The sequence below is a fragment of the Ahaetulla prasina genome, chromosome 3 (assembly GCF_028640845.1).
Source record: "Ahaetulla prasina isolate Xishuangbanna chromosome 3, ASM2864084v1, whole genome shotgun sequence".
Lineage (NCBI taxonomy): Eukaryota > Metazoa > Chordata > Lepidosauria > Squamata > Colubridae > Ahaetulla > Ahaetulla prasina.
In genome coordinates, this window is record NC_080541.1 from 60026433 (window position 1) to 60048468 (window position 22036).

A 22036-nucleotide genomic window follows, 5' to 3' on the forward strand; every position below is an offset into this window, starting at 1 on the left:
CTTTAAAGTAGCTGCCTCTTTTCCTAGGATCATGGGGTAACAGATCCCAGGAAGAATAGGATTCAAGAAAAAGAGGCAACTGCTTTAAATTGCAGACAGGATTATAATATGCATACAGCTTCTACTTTTGTACTTCTACACACTCAGAAGTACACACTCTAAATTTTAGTCAAATTTAAAGTTTATAGAGCTATAATGACCACATTGCGTCATACCTCAGAATTACTACAATGGCACTGACTCATCTTGTTCTGTTGATTGACTGGTTGACTCACAGCATAGCACATTTATCTGTTGGCAGTGGCCGATGAAATTAAGCTATTAACTATGACTGACAGTCATTTGGATAGCAGCAGGTTTCATGGTGATGCTGAAATAAACATTTTAGCTAACTGTCGAAAGCTATTGTAAAAGCAATCTATCGAATAGTAAACAAAATTATATCCAAAATCTTCTCATTATGGATCAATGTTTGGTTAGTATTATTATGTGGAAGTTATAAATATTGTGAAATGTGGGCCAATTATGGTATACAAAAGCGATGTATTTGCTCTTATTCTAACGGGAGGTTAAGCTGGTAAAGAAATCCTTTCCATAATTAGATTAAGGTAATCAATTTTATAATATATTAAGCTAGCCCATAAAGAAATTAATATTTCCTATAGTTTTAAGGAATAGATTTGCTTTAATTTTCAGATTCTTCAATAGTGAAACACAAAAAATATTTAAAATATGATTGGGCTATAAAAATCTGAACAAAGTGTAGAAGGTGGCAGCTGCAGAACGTTTTATTTAATGCTGTCTACTGGTCATTTAGATTTTTAAAAGTCCAGCTATGGGATCTGTAATGCATAAAATAGGATTTCCCACTTTTGCTTTGCTTCTGTGACTGAATATAAGGATATATTCTGTTCCACCATGAAAATTAAGAAAATCCCTAATTTTTATACTGAAAACAAAATTTGGTTTCTTTTGTAAACATTTACCAGAAAAATTAAATGCTACCTAAATATATTTTGTCATTGTAAAGATATTTTATTTAAAAATAATTATTAATGCAGTTAATTGATACATGTGCAATAATACTCAATAAAGTACTCATTATTTGAATTTAGGAATCTGGTTGTTCGGCTGGCCACAGTGCTACCCCTTTTTTCTTCTGATAATACTATTACAGAAATAAAAACAGGGCAGGTTTTTACCTGCCATCTTTTGCCTAGTATTCAGCTGTTACCTGTAATCCTTTGAAAACAGTGTTCCATATTAACAAAACATTACAAGAGAGATGCATTTTGCTGGCTTGAAAACCACCTTTATCTAAAGATTGGGAAAGGGTGTGCAGGTATGCCATAGCAAAAACAGATAGAAAGAAAATGGGTAAATAGAATTTTAAAAAATCAGTAAAGTGCACAATTATTGTCAAACATTCTATTCCTGTTATTCCATTGAATTTACTGAACAGTCATTGTGGACTACAATTTGGCTTGAAAAGAAAAGAGGCTTACAATGCAAACAAACACCTGTTAGGTGCTTCTCCTGAAGACTTTTATAAGAATTGATTGATGCAATTCAAGGATAACCTACTTCAACTCTTTGGATGTTGGCCCGTTTCCTAGATCCACAAGGGGCAGAAGGTTTACAAGTTGCTTAGATGTTTGTCTCCAATTTATTTCAACTTTTAAATGCCAATGTTTTCCAGATCTGCATCTTCCAGGCCAACAATGGCATCTGATCTGGAGATCATGAAAAGTTTCTCTTTATTTGTATATTGTCTCTGAATTTTCAAAGGCTGCTGCTCTATTTGTTCCTTGCTGGTGCTCTGTGAGGAGCCAATTTCCTCACTGGAGCTGACTTCACAGTCTTCAGGTGCTTTATGGGCTGGGGTATTGGCAACAGACTCCAAGGAGGTGCCCGACTCTTCCAGTGGAGTGTAGCCCTTATTGCTTCTGTACTGATCACACTGAGTGCTCTGGGAACCTTTCTGATCCACAGATGGTGTAGGCAGATGAGAATCCCCCAAATCGAGGGATCTGGAGTAGCTGGAAGATGAAGCTTTAGCTGAAAGACTGGAGTCAAGGTCAGTGCTACTACCCAATGTCTGAGAGGGCTCAGGGAACAGGGATCTCCTGGAATCAGGGAGGCAGCTTGTGCTCTGGCGTCGAAGCACTACTTTACGCTTGTTCATCCTGGGCAACACTGCCAGTTCTTGCGCTGTGTCTAGGTAACTGCTTCTGAGATCTTTTAGACTAAGTTCAAATTCTCCCCGAGGAATTTCTCGGCCATCCCGTTCACCCAGCAGCCTCTGCCAGTCACCATAGTCTCCACTAGCCATTTCCCCCTGAGCCAGTGGTAGCAATGTGAAGGTGCTCAGTGAGGAGCCCACAATGGAACTGGCAGTGCTGTGCTGGTCCCAACTATCTGTGGGGGTACAAGATGGGTTACGGGTGCTTTGGGCCAATGCAGCTCTTTCTTTATAGATGCTATAAACGGCGTCAGCCAAGCTGGGTATTTGCTCTTGTCTAGAATTGGGGAAGCAGCGAGGTGAGGAAGCCAAGTCAGGAGGGGAGAGGGGTGCACTCACAGATGGGTGCCAGGTATTCTTGCTAAGCATGGCAGTGGCACCTAAGGTTTCTCCTCCTGAGCTGCTGCCAGGTTTCAACTCCAGCCCACGTGATTGCACACAGTTAACAAAACCATTTATTGGGACCGAGGTCACAGCAGAGGGAGCCCCATCCTTTGGCCGAAGACTGTGTGCATCTATGACAGTGGAGTACAGGTCCCTCAGATTGATAACCTTAGTCTTCTTGTCACGATTCTCATGCAGCACTGCATTGGCACAAATGAACAAGAAGATGCCAATACCCATGATGAGGGGCCCAAGCACTTTGAGCTTGTCTGAATGCAAATATCTAGAGAAAAGATGGAAAAGCAAATTTGTTGAGGGTGATGCGGGGGCAGGTAAAGATGGAGAAAGTGCTTTCTGGTTGCCAGAGAAAGAAGAATTGATGCTTTCTAGGTAAGATTCTCTGGTTTCTTGTGTGTGGTTCTTGTTGTGGCTTTCAGGGGCATTCCCATATGATTGCAATAATGGGCTATGGCCAAGGCCCCCTGTCCTATAAAGGGGTTTGGGCCAATAGCCAACCACAGCCAAGGCAATCCCCACAAACAGCACTAGAATGCCACAGACAGCAATGAGGCCAGAGAGGGAGCAGATTTTGAGCTTGCCCTTCACCACCACCACATCATTCTTGAGTTTTTTTTTTGCTTTGCGCTTGTGTTTGGAGACTTGGCCCTGAGGCCGCAAGGGATCCTGTTTTCTGGCTGAGATCCTCAAGAGGCCTCCAGTGGCGATCATGGCTGGCTATCCAGGAGAAGGTTCCCTATAGCAGCATCGGCTCCTGTGGCAAAATAAAGTAAAAGAACGTTAGAGCGATAATCTCTTTTAAAGCAATCTTTCTTAAATCTATTCAGTCACTATTGACTAAACAGCCTCATGTAAAGAAGCATGTGAGACCTATGATGCAACATGAGATACTACCTAGACAAGAGGAAGAGAATCTTTTACAATAACCTATCGGTTTTATTATCACCAAGCTGACCACATGGTATTAGCTATGTTGCCTGTGGATGATCATTATCATCATTATCATCTACTGCTGGATCAACTAAGAAGCTTCCTTTTCTTTTTGTTTACAATAATTTTGCATCAGATGAAGTGCTAGAACATTTTCTTCTATGGATATGAATTCCAATAAATCAAGGCTTGGAAGTTGTTCTGGAGGGAACAAGCTGAAATAGACATAAAAGAAGATGCAGGTTTAATAGTCTGATATTTTACTGTTTTGCATAGGGGTCCATACATGCTTTACTATTGCATAAGAACAACTTTGCACACTGCTAGCACTCCAGAACCTGATTATGTTCTTTCTACTGTATCTATAGATCATATTAGCTCCAAAGAACTTTTCTATCAAAACAGCTATGCTTCTGTAGGCTTTTGTTACCTCTGTATTCTTTCATTTAAAAAAAATTATTCAAATTTTATAATACAATAGAAATGGAAGAAAAAGGGGGAAATGGAAAAAAGAAAAATGATAACAAATAGAAGATAAGAATTTTCAATTCTGCTCTTCCTTCAATTAAGTAATCACCATCTTACTCTTTTCCCCTCCCTCTTTAGCCCTTTCTAATCCCCAAATTCATAAATGATTGGCCAAACCTTTTCTTCTTTCATTAGCCATTTAAGTCTTACAGTCTTAAAAAAGTTTTTATTGTCTCTCTGCCCAAACAGATCAACTTTGCAATTTCTGTCCATTTTACAATCCAATCCTCTACTGTAATCATTGTATTCCTCAGGTAGGACTGCCTTTAAAGATTGTTCACAAACAGCAACTAGAAAGTTCTGAAACCAACAAACTGTTGTGGCTTAGTGAGTGGAAAATCACCATATCAACTTAATTTCTCAGCCCAATTAAAATGGTGCTATTGATTTTTGAAGATTGATCTTTCATATTGCTACATCAATCAGCTCCAGTGCTCTTACTGTTAGGCCAGCTCCACTCACTGCTTTATTTACAGGGATCAGATAGACTGTTTTATTGGTAATTCCTTTATTGGTAGATGTTTTATTGGTGAGCAGGCACAATCTTTTCCTCATGATAGTTGACAACTACCTTAGTTAGAAAATCTATATTGTTTATAGATGGGAGTTTATGTTATTGTTCTACGTTTTGGTATCAGTTTTATGGACTATAGTATTATGATTTGGCTGACTTGCTTCATTTTTCTTTTGAGGCTTAACGAATTAAATACTACCTCAATCACATAGATAGACAGCTTATAACTGACATGAATTACATTGGTAAATAAATTATTTAATTCATGCATGACACCATGCACTTGTTTCTTTTTCCTTCCAGTCACCATGTAATAATTCTACCTTAATGTTTTCTATTATGCTATTTAGGTATACTAATGATGAAAAAGTATATTCACACCTCAACTTTTAATGAAACTTAATTTTAATTATAAGCACTATCTCTTCCAATGGAACTGCATCTTAAGGAGCATTTCTTCTTAAAAAAACCACACTTGGGAAAATGATGTGAAAGCACTAAGTGACATTTTTGTTCACACTTGGTTCTGATTAGATAAAGTTCAAAGGGATGCTTTGTAGAAATTATTAGTGACTAATAATTAGTCTCATAATAACTAATAATTTCACAAAGCCAAAGTTTCATCAACCCGCCCTCCCCGGAAATTATTATTATGAGCGAGTCAGTACCAAAAATACCTAGTTATAGATGCTCTTAGTAATGATGTCCCTATCTGAATGCCAGACCTTAAGTTGCATAAGTACAGGAAGGAGGATGCTCTGTTAGCTCCAAGGATGGGTAACTTTCTCAAGATTTCACCATGTTTACTATGGCTTTGGGCTAAATAAAAGCAGGTGGAGATGATGTATCATACTTCATATAACCTGAAAAACTAAAACCATTTTCATGTCAGTGAACGCAGTAATGTATATGTATGTTGACATGCATATAGGGGAATGAATGCTACTCCTGTTTAGACTATGTTAGACTATTCTTGGAGGCTACAAGTAGCAAATTTGACCATATGAGTAGCATATGAGTAATTCAAAGCATGTGAGTAATTCAAACTACTGAAACAATGCATTTGTATGCAAAAGAGGTAAACATAATGTGGATTGTAGAAGGCTGTAACAGGCATGGATGGTTGAAGAGGTAAGTTAATTTCAGTTTTATTCTAAACTGTAGCTCATATTTTTTTTCCATGCTGCTTAAAATTTTTCCTTTGTATATCTATCCTTGAGTGAAACTGGAACATTTAAATCCCTTAAGGGTCCTCTACTGTAAATATAAGTCTACCCGTTTCATAGAATCTCTAAACTGACTTCTGCTTAATCTTTCTGGTTCACTATATGTGTAGTGAGTACTTGGAAACTTCCTTAACTCTGTCTCAAATCTTCACAACTGGATGTATGTTACAAACTGGCGACTAGGTTTCTACTTCGTATGAATAAATGCTATGGTAGCATTTATTGAGAACTTTGTTAAGCATCTTAACATATCTTCTTTTGACCCCCAATTTTATTGGGTTGGGGTTTTTTGCTACACACCCATTTTACTTCTGTTCTGACAAAGATCCCATGAGGAATAAAAATTGTGGCCCAGCCTCATGTACACAGAAGGAGGGGAAAGATTTGTGCAGATGGAGGGAAAAGATTTAGTTTGCTTAAATGATTGTCATCGCCTGTTTGAACATTAAAGGAATGAAAAAGGAAATCTGCCAAGTTAAATTTTCCTGACCTGATAATTATGAAAGAATTAAGACACAGACAATGTTGCAATGCATGTATTCAAATCTCCACTGCCATATTATGTGGAACTGTTATCCCAGCACATCATAACAGAGATAGAACTAGAAAGTCAGAAAAATACAAAAACAAGGAGCTTTTAGTTTCATAAAATAAACTAATAAGGAAAGCCAGGTAGACAAAATTATATCTGCTGAAAACTACTGCAAAAGGAAAAAAACGTTCTCTTTTTATAGTACTATAATCTATGAACACCTAATATATCTCAATACTGTAGAATAATTGGTCTATGGAATTATTCGCAAGATAGAAAATTGTCACCAATGTGTGTAAATGAAAGGGTATCAGATATATTTATGGAAGTCATGGTACTAATATTCAGTACTAGAAAAAGTATGTCTCCAAATACCAACTGGCACACAAACTTGGAGATGAATTTGTGCTCATATTTTACTTGTATAATTTCCAGAGATAACTGAACCTGTTAGAACAGAATGCTGGTTTAGATGGGCTTTTGATTGATTCATCAGCAAGCTATATTTGTATGCATGGACATCAGGAATGAAAACAGAATAACATAGTGCTGATTTCTTCCACACTTCCTTTCATTAACTGCTCACATTAGAGTCATGAAGTATAATTTAACATTCCTATGCTAATGTGAGTTGGATTGAAAAGAGCATGATACTTTTGAATTAGCAACTGAGAGCAAAAGATGAAAGATCTGTGGGAAGGTCAACCAATTAAAGATTAATTTCAACTATTCTATAAAAAAAACTTCAAAATCAACTTTATATCTGCCAATTGCAGTTTATATCCTCCCTTTAAAGTTCTTTATGTTGCAGTTTTGACTTTTTCTATATCAAAATAACCAACATTTAAACATTTTGCATTGTCTTAAAAGGGTAAAAAAAGCTTGATGAAGCCTTCACCACACCTTGTGTTCCTGCCTGCATTTAATATTTCCTGTTCTTTTGCTATGAATGTGTACCTTCTTATGGAGATTAGATCAACTAATAAGCTGTTTCCTGGTTTCAGGCTATTGTTTTTGAATAAGGCCAAAAGATTGGATTGCACAAGCAGTTTAGTAATGGTCATCTATATTGCAAAGAAAAAGGAATTAAATTGGAAATGAAACTGGTGTATATTGGGTCATTAGCATTATGTATATTATAAACTGTCTTGAACAATATAGGGTTTTTTTTAAGTTAGACTTTCTATTTTACTGTTGTTGTTATACTAAAGAAATAGTCGGATTTTAATATCATATCAATCTTTATTTTCTATATAACAATATTTTTTTAAGTTTAGGGGATGAATATATTCTCTGGACATATGCCTGATTTGGAATCACATACGATGTTCAAGGTAACTGGTTATGTAACATCAGTGAATTTGCAGCCTATCAATGAAAGAATGCAGTGGCAATAGAGATACACAATACTAAACCTGTTTTTTTTTAAAGAAAAGACACTGTTTTGAAAAACCTGAGGAACAAAAAACTGTCTGTTGAAAAGCAGTTTGAAATAATATGCAAGCTTTTGTTTATATCACTGCATGAGGTTTTATAATCAGTTATTCAACAACTGAATTCTGCAGTTCTTCACAAACTGTTCAGAATTGTCTGAAAATATTAATTAAGGGTCATTCCTTGCTTTTTCCAGAGTGAGTGAAATACATTGTAAGAATGAATGGTAACAGCAATCATTTCAACATGTCGCATAAAGTTAAATCTTTTGCCTTGAAAACAAAAAAGAAATCAACATCCTAGGTAAGCTTATTTCCTTCATCAGCTAAATCTCCACATTTCCTGAAAACCCCCAGATTCAATGTTTGATTAAATTAAATGCCATGCCCACCCCCCAAGAAAAATCCTGATTCTGACAATATACCTCAAGTAATTCATCAACCAATATGATCTCTTGCTTCCTCTTTTATTGTATTTTAAAATAAGATTTGATTTCACACACACAGAACCCAAAGATTCAGCTTTTAATATAGGAAAAAAACCCCAACTCTAGGATACATATAGGCAGGATCAGTTTTAACTAACTAATATGGGAAGTAAGAGTCAGAGGTAGAATTCCTCAAAGGAAGCCCACCTACTGTTCATTAATATCATGTGATGAAATATTTTTGATTCTAGATGGACCCGGGTCTTGGGGAACATGCAGAGAGATATATCAAAGTAAGCTACATCAACGAATAGGTATACCATTACCCTGCTACATAATCAAAGCAATTCCAGATGGTGTTTCATGCAGTTTTCCAGGATTTCAGCAGCGTTTCAAGCCTAAAAGGTCTACTAGAATACATGCATGCAAGAAGCCCACTCCCGGCTACTTTTCTTTGCCTTTCCCAATGGATGAACGAGTAGAAAAGAAAACCAAACCCGGAGGTGGTTGTGGGGGAAGCCACCTTCCAAGTCCGTCTGGATATAATTTAATCCAGCCTTCCCAAAAGAGCAGCTTGTTCTTGGGAAAGAGTTTCCTGGCTGCTGCAAGTCGAAACGTCCCTGCAGGGACAGAGCCTAATAAAACATTATGGCTGTCATACCTGCTGCTCTGCTGTCCTACATAATGTAATTAGCCAAGTGGCTTGTGCCTCTGGAGGGCAATTTGATAAAGATGGAGCTAAGAGGATTCCCGGCATGACGGACAGCCCGGGGGGCTAAAGGTGGCCATGCGGAAGGTTTTCTCTTTCGCCGTGGGGTCGGTTAAAAGGGAGACCGGCGTCTCGTTCCGAGTTCCCAGAACAAAACTTCCCGCCGAAGAGAGACATCCATTCACAGGCACTTTCCATCTGCCAGGCGCCCATTAACCGGAGATCGTCTCAACTCGTCTGTCCCCTCAATTTAGAAGCTCCCGAAGGCGATTTCTCTACGGTGCCATTTCCCCTTTTGGTGCCCCCGAGAAGACAGAAGCTGCCACGAGAGCCACCCATCATGGTGGCCCAGGCGGGATGGGCTTCCAGCCCCGCTTCTGTGGCGAACCGGGGGCGAGGGATGGGAAGTGGGGGGGGAGCTGCAGAATCCCCGGGTGAGTTTCTGGTTCAAAATGGCAGCATTTAGCAAACGCACGAGCTCCGTCTGGTCTCTTACCGGGGAAAATGGGGGGGGGGAGGTCAGAACTGCAGGCAAGTTCCTCGGAGCCCAGAGAGAAATCCGGGAGAAACTTTGCAGCCCGGCAGGTGGGAGCCGAAGACCCCGCGGCCCCTCCAGCCCGCCCCCCGTCGACTCGGAGCCATCCCCGTCAGAGCAGCGAGGCTCTCGCTCGCCTCAGCCTCGCTGCATTCGCAGCCGCCGGGCGCGGCGAGCAGAAGGAGTTTCTGCAAAGTGCGTCGGCCGCCGCTCCAGCCCGCATCCTGCCTGGCGCTCCGGATTTCGGGGTCGCCCCTCCGCTCCAGGCGCTTCTCCCCTCCCCCTCCGCCTTCCCCGGAGGCTTTTGTGAGGGGTTGCGATTGCGGCGGCCGCTCGACGCGGACGGCGTCCCCTGCCCCGCGGAGCTGCGGCGGCTGCTTCCACGCTGCTGCGACTCTTGCTCCTGAATGGCTCCGTGTGAAAGCGGCTGCTGTTGCTGCTGCCGGCCCGACTCGCTGCAGTTGCTAGGATACCGGAGCCATGACACAGGGAAATGCTGCAGGATGGCAATCATTATACCTTCCAAACTCTCGTCGTCGTCCCCCCCTCATCCTTTAGGAGGGATCAGAGGCTCGCCCCCCACCCCTCCCCGCAGCGCTGTTGCTGCTACCACCTCCCCTTCTCCCAGGCCACCTGCGAGCGGAGCAAGCAAGCCGCGGGAACAAACTCTTGCAGCGAGCAAAGCCCTTTTGACACGCTCGCTCCATACAGTGCGACGGGCGGTCCTTTGAACGAGCGACCCCCCCCCCCCTTTATTTTTTAGAGATTGCTCTGGCGTCGTTGGATGGGCCGGTTGGAAACCAAATTGTCAGTGCGGGGAGTGGAGGGGGGCATTGCTTTCTTTACATGTTCCTTCGCTTCCCTTTGCTTTGTGCCACCTCCCCCGCAGCTGCTTAGCCTGCAAAATTCAGAAAACTTAACGCACGCTCTGCACTAGTTTCATTGAAGGCGGTGGCTCAGCTCCAAAGTGAGTATGCTGTGATCTGCATTTTTTTTTCTTTTAACTTTTCACTCTTCATTTGGCTTTTGCACTCCGCCTGCTTGAGGGACTCCTTTTTAAAGCTGATTAGTCGGGTTCTCTTCTTTTTTTTTAATTTCAATTCTTAACTTGAGCTGTGTATTGTCCTGCATCCCAGTTTGGCACTTACATTCCAGTTACAACTGATTAGAATAGATGGTTTGTTTTTGACTGCCCCTGGTTTCAACTGGCTTGAATAAATAATTGCGAAAATTAATTCTCTGAATCCTGTGGGTGATTTAGTAGAACTCATAAATAATGGAATACATGGATGATTTCATTTTGTACTTGAACAGGCTTTCCTGAAGAGAAAATTGTTTTTTACTTTCTTCCAAAACATTATTTCAGACTATACTTTAGTTTGTATTGTACATACTGTACAGTTTTAAGTGTTTGAGAAAATCTCTACATCTTCCAAAGTTCACAATTTTATCCTACATAAGATTAATACAGTTATGACAATTTTGTGGAGTAATTCAAACAATCAGAATGATGTAGATCTCCCAACTCCAAAGGCTTCACACATCCTGTTGGTGTTAAAAAGGGTCCCAAGAGTGGCTTCTTTTCTTGACCTTTTGTGAAGGTGACTGGAGCCTCTTTAAACAAATTTGTTTTCTTCTGTTTCCACACTCTTCATTATTTTTCCACCTCTACCTTCTTTCAACTTTCATACTATTTTTATTGCCATGTTTCCTGTTTTACTTCATTTGTAAACTACCCAGGGTCATCTGAAATCAGACAGCATATTTAGTTAACAAGGTGTATGAAATGGAGTCTTAAGCTATATCAAATTTCAGAGAGCTCTATCCCTCTTAATTTAGACAGCAGTTCTGAATACATTCTGATATTTCATCCAGGTAAACATCCAGTGCTGCGTAGATCCTAGTTTACAACTTATCTATTCTAGAAAAAGAGATTTATCTGACATATTATTATTTGTTTTTGTTTCTCCTCAACATAATAGCTTATACACAGCTAAAGAAGGCTTTTTTAGTTTCTCAGATGTTTCTTTGGCCTTTTTGAAATTAAATTTTTTTGAAGTTTCTGAATTGCCTTGCCTTGCCTAACATTTCAGCCCCTAAATGTTACCCTCCTCGAAAAGACTAAATGACCAGCTTAGCATCATGTTCTCGTTTTACCCTCTTCAGTTCTGATGGACAGATGAGTAATATGTTGCAGATTGACAACTACAGTACGCAGTAACCTGATGCAAATAAATCCTGCCTTTTTCAGCTTTTCAGAGCTCTTCAAAGAGCACTCTCAGTTTCTTGGACTGTAAGCAGTCATTATCACATAGAGCAAACTACTTAGAAGCGAGGCAAAGGGCTTTTGAGCTGCACCTGCTACAGAGAGCATTGGTGTAAGAGGCTTATGCTGCTGTTACCCTATTACAAGATGCAAAGCAGAGAGAGGAGGAATGTGTGTGTTTTTGCAAAGGAGAAATTCAGTTGAATATTGGATACAGGGATGTCTGCTTTTTTAATAGTGCACTGTAGGCTAATGTAAATCCAGGGAATAGAATGAAAAAAAAACAAACCCAGCTGCTGAAAGGATTTGTAAAATCTTGGCTATGAGGCCCAAAACTATGGTGTTTGGCAGAGGACATACAAATGCCAAGATCAGAGTTGTCTTTGGTCTGCAATTTGTCTATCAGAAGATCTTCCAATTCTTTGGTTCAGAGCTATTTTATTTGAAATATGCAAACGTTCAGGGAATAAACTACATGCTGTCTTGAACTACATTTAGGATTGTGGTTTGCCATTGAAGATACAGGCTCATCTGATTTGCATAAGTCATTCGATTTCACTTATGTAATTTATATTTATTGTAGCTATTATAATTATTGTAATTATAATGTATTTAAATTGGCAAAATAGATACCTAAGAGAATGTTAGGCTAAGAAATCCAATGGAACTGCCTTATTTTTACGGAAGTAGAGTACTCTCTTTCCTCCATCCTTATTAATTATTACCAATTAGCTACAAGCCTGTTGAATAATATAGTAATCAGTAATATGTAGACAGATTTAATTATTTATGCAAAGAGAGAGAGTACAGCAGCCTATTTTTTTAAAAAAATCTACTTTTGAGCATTCTTAGTACAAATATTAAATAAAATGCATTTAGTTCTTTAACCTTACCCTACCCTGACCCCAAAAACCCTAGAATTACTTAGTTGCAACCCAGAGTAGCTTTGGTTGGGTCAGTGGTGGGTTTCAAAAATTTTTACTACCGGTTCTGTGAGTGTGGCTTGGTGGGCATGGTATGGCTTTGTCGGTATGGTTTTGTGAGCATGGCGGGGAAGGTTACTGCAAAATCCCCATTTTCTCCCGATCAGCTGGGACTTGAGTGGCAGAGAATAAATGGGGGTGGGGCCAGTCAGAATTTTTACTACCGGTTCTCCGAACTACTCAAAATTTCAGCTACTGGTTTTCCAGAACTGGTCAGAACCTGCTGAAACCCACCTCTGGGTTGGGTCTTTTGCATAGGATGGATCATATCATCTGAGAATATTTTTTCAGTGATTAAAGACCTAAATTAAATGGTCAGTTTGACCTATCAGACCCAGATCTTTTCCTATTTACATAATGATACTGTTATTTCTAATCTTTTTTTTTAACGAGGGCCGGCTGCATCTGACTTTATTGACCTCCATTGAAGCTGAACAAAATTCTGACTTTGGGCCAATCTGCATTTCTTTTCTACCTCTACTATAGGCTCTTGGTGAAGCTACTTTTGAGACTTACCAACCATTCAATTTCAGGTGCCTATAGATAAGGCAAGGGGATGCGGTGACTCAGTGGCTAAGACGCTGAGCTGTTCAGCGGTTCAAATCCCTAGGGGCCTACTCCCATTACTTTATTTATTTATTTATTTTGTCACAACAGTATACACAAACAATTGTCATAGATAAAACAACATGTCTTGAAGAAAATATATATATATATGAGTAAAAAATATGCATCAACTATATTAATTTGATATAATGAAGGGAACAATAAGACAGGAACGGTAGGCACTATTGTGCTCTTATGCACAACAATAAGCCACTTGTCCCAGCTTCTGCCAACCTAGCAGTTCAGAAGCACATAAAAAATGCAAGTAGAAAAAATGGGACCTTTGGTAGGAAGGTAACAGCGTTCCGTGCGCCTTTGGCGTTTAGTCATGCCAGCCACATGACCATGGAGACCCTGGCTCTTCGGCTTTGAAATGGAGATGAGCACCACCCCCTAGAGTCGGGAACAGCTAGCACATATGTGCGAGGGGAATCTTTACCTTTAGCTATAGATAAGGCAGTGCTTGAACAGTGAAATTCAACAGTGAGTGAAAAAGAAAGAAACAAAGTTGAAATATCACATTGTTATACTCAAATCTTTAGCCTGATTTGCAACCAAATTAAGTAAATTGGATTATTTTGGTTGAATCTACTGGTACTTGTGGGGAGACCCTTTGTCCATTTCTGATGGTTGCTAGCATAGTTTGAAGAATTTTGTGCAGTATTCTTAAAATATAGAACATTAAAGAAGAATCATTGTAAGCAACAAAAGGACATAAATGGTCTATTTCAAGAACAACACAATCATTTGAGCGTATTATAGAGTACTGTGGAAAATTTTAGACATCATTTCCCAAACAGCAGGTCATGAGTGATTTTAGCTAAGTGGAGTATCTTTCCTAAATTTTACCACCAACTCATAGCCAGTAAAACCAACATTTTGTGTTTTAAAATAAGTGGTTTTATATTTTATAAAGATAACTCAAGATTTATTTATTTAGTCAATTCACCTAGCTGTCCATCTTGAACAGGTGACTGGGTGATGAACAATATTTAAAATTAAATTTATTACAACTGCAAAAACTAAAATATAGAATAGCTAAGAAAAATACAGCAGTCACTAATACAACCCAGTGTGTTGGCTCTTCATAAACTCAGAGCCCAAGGGCTGGGTGGATCTAGGGCAGTGATGGCAAACCTTTTCGGCATCAAGTGGCCAAACCGAAACGTACGTGCATGTGTGTGGCCAGCACACTCATGTCTGTTTTGGGATGTTTTTTTTGGTCCGTTTTCAGGCCAGTTTTTGGGCTGTTTTCTGGGCCGGTTTTTGAAAAACGGCATGATAAACTAGCTGAACACCCCCCCCCAAAACAAACCAGCCTGAAAATGGCCCGAAAAACAGTCTGTTTTTTGGCTGTTTTGGGCCATTTTTCGGGCCATTTTCAGGCTGTTTTCCGACACTCCAGCACCCACGAAGACCAGCTGGCTGTGCGCACTGGAAACCAGAAGAGCAGCTGGCAACAGTGTGCATGCCCACAGAGAGGGCTTTGCGTGCCACCTCTGGCACGCATGCCATAGGTTCGCCATCACGGATCTAGGGCTTTGCAAAAGAGCAGAAGAATTGGGGCCAATCTGGAGGAGGATATTCTGAGGGTGGGAACTATGGCAGAAAAAGATGGCCTTGTAGGCCCCCCCCTTGCCAAAGAGAGCATTTACAGTTTTGACAAGTATCAAGTACCTTATTTGAGGTTGGGACAATGTTAAGTTTGGAAAGAGATGTTCTGGAGTACAGATAGTCCTTGATTTACAATAGTTCATTTAGTGACCATTCAAAATTACAGCAGCACTGAAAAAAATGACATATGACCATTTTTCACACTTTGTAACATCCCCATGATCAAGTGATCAAATTCAGATGCTTGGCAAATGGTTCATGCTTATGACTGTTGCTGTATTCCAAAATCATGTGATCACCTTTTGCAACCTTTTGACAAGCAAAATCAATGGAGAAATCAGATTCACTTAATAATCATGCTACTAACGTAACAACTGCAGTGATTCACTTAACAACTGTGGTAAGAAACGTTATAAAATGGGGCAAAACTCATTTAACAAATGTCTCACGTAACAACAGAAATTCTGGGCTCAATTGTGGTTGTAAATCGAGAACTATCTGCACTTATTTAGCTATCCAACATACATAATAAAAAGGGTTCAATTATTAGGCATATCATATCTGCCTGACAAACATCTGAATGGCTGCTAAGCTTGAGATTTTTCAATCAGATTTTCAGACATCTTGGTATTCAGCTTCTGTTTTTCTTTTCCAGAACTATAATAACAAATTGATTTTACTGATATGGAAATAGCCACGATCACATGAAACCTAGGATGATTAATCCAGGTGGTGGTAAAAATGAAAATGTTATCAACCAGTAAGACGTTTGAAACATAAGCACAGCAGGCTGTGATTGTACCTATAAAGACATAAAAGATGCAATTACATATCTTGATTTTTTCATAGCAAGTTTCTGAAATTGTTAATGTATATCTTCATGCTTTCGTATCTTTTTTTAAAACTTGCTTTATCTTTTGATGATATATTTGCTAGTTGATATCCTGATTTGTCATGGTTTCCGGGAGCAGCAAAATAAGCTTGGTAAATGGTTGATATATTTTTTAGTTTTCAGAATCACTGATAACTGTAATGACACCTGACTACTGCGAGTATTGAGGGGATTATTGGGAATTTAAAAAAAAATTCAATAGGGTATATATATGTGTCAGATTTACAAATACAAAGATTCCGTATTTAAGACAATGCCTTGACCTAAGAATGCTGGAATACAGATAGTCCTCGACTTATGACCACAATTGAGTCCAAAATTTATGTTCCTAAACAAGGCATTCAAATGAGTTTTGCCCCATTTTACGATCTTTCTTGCCACAGTTGATAAGTGAATTGCTGTACCTAGTAACATGGTTGTTAAGTGAATCTGACTTCCCCATTGACTTTGCTTGTCAGACGGTCGCAACTGTGATCAGCCAGGGATACTGCAAGCGTTATAAATACATGCCAGTTACCAAGCATCCAAATTTTGCTCATGTGACCATACAATGATCAATGGTCATTAGTGTAAAAAATCATTTTTTTCAGTGCTATTGACACTTTGGTTACTAAATGAATGGTTGTAAGTCAAGGACTACCTATACTTCATCATATATGAATAAAGCAGGTTAAATCCAGTACTGCTTACTTTTAACCTCAGTGTGAAGAGCATTTATTGCTCTTACAAACAATCTATTGCAGATACGATATAAAAGTTTAAAAAGCCTGAAATATAAAACATGATTAATTTTCCTGGTTTCTTAAAAGGTACCTAAAATCATCCTTAATTTTAAAAACTTTATTAATTCTGATTTAACTTACATACATTAGGAAATCATGTTATTTTTATTGGTATTTTTCTACTTTCCTTAGTTTTCCTAAAAATATTACATCTTGATTAGATGTACATCCAATAATCACCTAAAACTATGTATAGTGTCCTAGAAATGTCATAGGTAAAATCGTGAAAATGGTTTTCTTCAAGCCAGGGAACTTTTTATTTTCCACAACTTATCCTCTTTGCTCTCTTCTATGTAGGGCAACATGTTACGATGCCTACAGAAGAGGTGGGACTGGTATCAGGATTTGGATTTTTTTCATTTTGAGGGTTAAATTGTCAGTATTTGTTAAACTTCTTGTAGACTTAATACATCCACTTCTTTTCATTCTTTACAAAAAAAATCAGATAATGTAACTGTAAAAACTTAATGCAATTGATCTAACTATTTCAAAGTCTGCTATTATAACTATGGGAGTTCGGGAGAAGGCAGCAAAATATGGATGTCACAAAGTCACGGTGCAAGTTCTACTGTTAACTCTTTTTTAGATGTGTCATAATATTATATGTGTGTATATTGGATGGAGCTTGCTTCACAGTGCAATGCTTTTTTTTTTCATTCAGACAAAAGCCCTTGAATCTGCAGATGTAGCTGGTTATCAAGATAACTCAGGATCATAGCAGATAACAGCTTTTTTGTATGATTGTTTTGCCTCGGAAACAGGTGCTGCAGACATGGTAGTTAATGATTGGCATTAATTCACATACCATATTATATTTTCATAAGAGAGAAGTTGGTGAAATTGAAACAACTGTAAAGTGGGATTTAAACAGTAAAGCCTTAATAGTCTTAGTGAAACCCTTTTCATATTAAGAAGACCAAGTTAGTTCCACTACTACAGCTTTAGTGCCATACTGATATACTGAAAGAAATGTGAGAGCTTTGTCATTCTAATGTAAAAATATAGCTAACTATTCTTTGGAGAATTTAAGACCTTAGGATTTAAGAAGCAAGTTGTTTCCAAATAATAACATGCTCTATGCATCATAAGGATTTCAAACTAGATTGTTTTAGTTATGCAGCCAACATTTATTTCATTATTATTATAATTATATTTTTATTTTTCCCCTTTCTCTTCACAATTCACCTCATGCATTATTATAAAGTGCAAAAAAATATACTTAATATGGTGGAATGTAGTCTGGAGATTTAGAAGCAAAAAGACCGTGAAACCTGGAATGCCTGGTGGGCAGGAAGAGACCAAGGACAGAGCCTCCTTAGCAGTATACTGTAACTATAGTTATGCAGATAATTGCTTTAGTCTGGTAAGATTCTGTCTGTAGGTTAACAACAATAAGAAACTGTTCATAAGTAACTCCATGTATCATTCTTGTTTCTTAAACCTAACAAACTACTAATATAATAATTGTGTTTAACTGTAGTAAGTCTGCAATCTTATACTCACTTACTTGGGAGCAATCCCCATATAATTTAATGGGATTACTTATTTGCTGAAAGAGGTCTGGAAGGCTTTGACAGATATCATGTCAAAAAAGCAGAAACTATACATATATAGAATATTTAAAAGAAACCGATTGGCACATTGTCTGTCAGTGCTGATTATATCTCCAATCTCAAAGTTTTCCCATTGCCCAAGAGATCACATTCATGAGTTTAATGCAGTCATTGAAAAGCATTTAATGATTGAAAATAATCTGGGTAGTGACATCCACAGGGAGATACTAAAAAAATGAGAAGCATTGTATTATGATGTAAGCCCTGGCCAGTCTGTAGCTATCCCTATGGACACTGATGAATCTGTGCTAGTGTACGTCAATACATTACAGTAATCTAATGTAAGAAAAACAAGTTTTTCATCTTCAAGATATCATTCAGACTTACTAAAGATATGCCTTAATGATTCTAAACTGTTTGGAATTCACTAGTTATTTCAAAGACCAAACAGGCTTATTTCAAAGGTTGAATCTGCACCAGAGGAAAGGGGCTATAAATGCACACCCTGCCCCCCCCGCCCCCCCCCCCCGTCCAACCACACTGCATGGAAAAAGAGTCCACAAATGGCCTGTTTATGCTGGATGGGGAACCCCACACATTTGGAGAATTTCCAAAGGCCTTATTATAAGTAGAAAAGCCACTTGCTATCCAGTGCAGATTCTATGAATAAGGTCAGTATGCACAATTTATAATAACATTTAAATACCCCATAGGAAAATTTACATATCTTGTGTCACCAGCAATATAGATCCATAGTTAATGCAAATGTCTGGTAGATATTACCTATTTAGTAAATGGCCTCTGGTGGCTCAGCAGACTAAGTCTGTCTGTTATTAACACAGCTGCTTGCAATTATTGCAAGTTCAAGTCCCACCAGGCCCAAGGTTGACTCAGCCTTCCATCCTTTATAAGGTAGGTAAAATGAGGACCCAGATTGTTGGGGGCAATAAAAGTTGACTTTGTATATAATATACAAATGGATGAAGACTATTGCTTAACATAGTGTACGCCGCCCTGAATCTTCGGAGAAGGGCGGGATATAAATTCAAATTTTAAAAAAACCTGCTTTGATAAGATAATTCTTTGGCCACTTTGGGTGGGATTTATAAAAGACTGAAATCACATAATCTGATTACTTAAGCAATTGGCATATTTTGGGTTCACTTTTTTAACTCTTTTAATGATTGGAGCAATATTATCTGATACTGGTTACTTCTCAATTAATAGACTTTCTGTTGAACCCTACTTTTGGCTCTTTGAATCTACTCCATCACTGTCACTAAGTATATTAGCTGATTAGATTTTATTTAGGGATTTACTTAATCCATTTGGGAATTGTTGAGCTTTATTTCTTTTGAGGGGTCCTTGGTGCTCTCTGAGCTTGCTTGTTTTCTTGCAGATATTTCATTACCCTAACTATTTAACATCGTTAATAGTGAATAGCACTGATGATGTTATCTAGTTAGAGTAATGAAATGTCTGCAAGAAAACAAGCTCAGAGAGCACCAAGGACCCCTCATTTCAACCATGAGCTACAAATATTCTCCTTTATTTATATAGTTTATTTTCTAACCTGGTTGGTAACAGTTATCTACAAGCGCCTCTGGTGGCTCCACAGACTAATGCAGTCTGTTATTAACACAGCTGCTTGCAATTACTGCAAGTTCAAGTCCCAACAGGCCCAAGGTTGACTCAGCCTTCCATCCTTTATAAGGTAGGTAAAATGAGGACCCAGATTGTTGAGGGCAATAAGTTGACTTTGTATATAATATACAAATGGATGAAGACTATTGCTTGACATAGTGTAAGCCGCCCTGAGTCTTTGGAGAAGGGCGGGATATAAATGCAAATTAAAAAAAAAAAAAAGCTCATCTGCACTGGGTGGCTTTTCTTCATCCATTTGGTTCAAGAAGGGTAAGTTCACCTGTGATTCTTCCCTTAGGAATTATCATCTCCAGGGCCCAGGAGTGGAGTCTTCTTTGTAGCAGGCCCACTTCTTTAAAATGTCTTACCCTCAGAGATCAGAATAGACTCCACCCTGGAAGGCAGTTATAGTTTTTTCCCCATTTTTTTGTTTTTTGTTTTAATTTTAATCTATGTATTGTAAGATGGTACATAAAACAGAACTGCTAGATAGGAGTGGAATAAAGTAAAGGTTCCCCTCGCACATATGTGCTAGTCGTTCCCGACTCTAGGGGGCAGTGCTCATCTCAGTTTCAAAGCCAAAGAGCCAGTCCTGTCTGAAGATGTCTCCATGGTCATGTGGCCGGCATGACTAAACCCCAAAGGCACATGGAAACAAGCTCAGCGTCTTAGCCACTGAGCCTCTGTGTCCCTAAAATGGAGTGGAATACAAGTCCTAATAAACATATAAATAAGATAAATCTTTTCTCCAATTACTGTCAGTGATCTATATCAAACTTTGATCCTTTATCATAATTTTTTCAGATGTATATGATGGCAGTATGGTTCAGATAGTGCAGATAATTATTTCACTGAACTTGAAGTTGTTTGAGGAACCCTGATGAGCCCTTTCATTAATTTAGCAACTCAGTTCAGATGACAAAGCAATACTAGGTTTCAAATAAAGAGACTAGATTTTTAATGGGTTTGTGTAAATTTTTAATGGATTCCTGGGACAAAACGGCATGTTCGCTTGGGGAAGCTAAGTTACAAATACAAATATATATTATTGTGATACAAGCATGAAATATATCCTAAAATGACATTATCAAGTACTTAGTAGTGAATAGTTGGGAAAGAATGAGTTTTCTTTTTCATTAAAAGAAAATGAAAATTAAAAATTAAAAGAAAATTAAAAAAAATTAAAAGAAACATAGATGTTTCATTAAAACATCTATCTTTGCATTTATTCAGACTTGTTTTGTGAGGATTTCTGGAAGCAAAATATATTCCTACCTTCTTTCCAGACTCTGAGCAAGAAGTCTTGTCCTCTGGTAATCCTTAGCAGCATTATGACAGCATCCTTTAGACTTTTATAAAGATAAATGTTTCTTTTCAGTACTAAAAAATGAATGTGGACCACATCAAACACACTGGAAGTTAATTGCTTCTATTGGCTTTAATTTACAGTCTCAAGGATATATAAAGGTAATCATCTGGCGAGGAGTCAAATGTAGAAGAAAAACAACTGCTTCATTTTGGTTTGCTGTATATCCTAAACTTTTAGAAAATAAAACATTATGGCTATTTTATGTCATGTTATGTAATGACGCTTTGTGGAAAAACGGTGCTTTTTATTTTTGCTATTTCAAAATGGGTTCTATTTCATTAAATGCTAGGACTGTTTTTGTAAATAAAATGCATTGCTCATACATGACTAGAAGCAGCCATTACTTTCTCTGACTAACCCTCAACAACTATGCAGGGAGGACAATGAAAAAATAATAATTCAGAAATAGATCACAGCAAAGAACAGAGATATGAGCAGAGCCTGTCACAAAAATGGCAAGGAGGTGGACATTCAGTACTCTAAATCAATGGAACGGCTTGTGGTAGTCCATCACTGGAAGTTTTTAAGATGAGATTGGATAGCCATTTTTCCGGAATGGTCTAGGGTCTTTTAGACCTGTAGGGGATTGGAGTAAAAGACCCCATGGTCCTTTCTAACAATGGTATTCTGTAATTCTGTAAATACATTATTTAAGACAAAGGTTTCCCTGTACAGTCATGTCCAACTCTAAGGTTTATCTCCGTTTCTTGGCTCAGGGAGTCAGCATTGTTCATGAGGCCAGCATAACTATATGTCAGAGGCATATAGTTTTGGGAACGCTGTTACCTTCTCACCAAAGTGGTACCTACTAATCTACTTGCATGCTTTCAAACTAATGGGTGGCCAGT

At 38.4% G+C, this 22036-nt stretch overlaps 1 protein-coding gene across 2 annotated transcripts; it reads right to left on the bottom strand.

The window, feature by feature from the left end:
* Positions 1 to 1030: 1030 nt before the first annotated feature.
* TMEM200C (transmembrane protein 200C) lies at positions 1031 to 9924 on the bottom strand. Of its 2 annotated transcripts, none has more exons than XM_058178482.1 (2): positions 9441 to 9924; positions 1031 to 3398 (listed from the first exon to the last, which is right to left on the bottom strand). In XM_058178482.1, the coding sequence occupies exon 2, from the start codon at positions 3353 to 3355 to the stop codon at positions 1679 to 1681; it is 1677 nt and encodes a 558-aa protein (XP_058034465.1). In that variant the 5' UTR covers positions 3356 to 3398; positions 9441 to 9924; the 3' UTR covers positions 1031 to 1678. The 2 variants fall into 2 exon arrangements, with proteins under 2 accessions (XP_058034465.1, XP_058034464.1); XM_058178481.1 differs by lacking the exon at positions 9441 to 9924 and adding an exon at positions 8897 to 9281.
* Positions 9925 to 22036: the final 12112 nt, after the last annotated feature.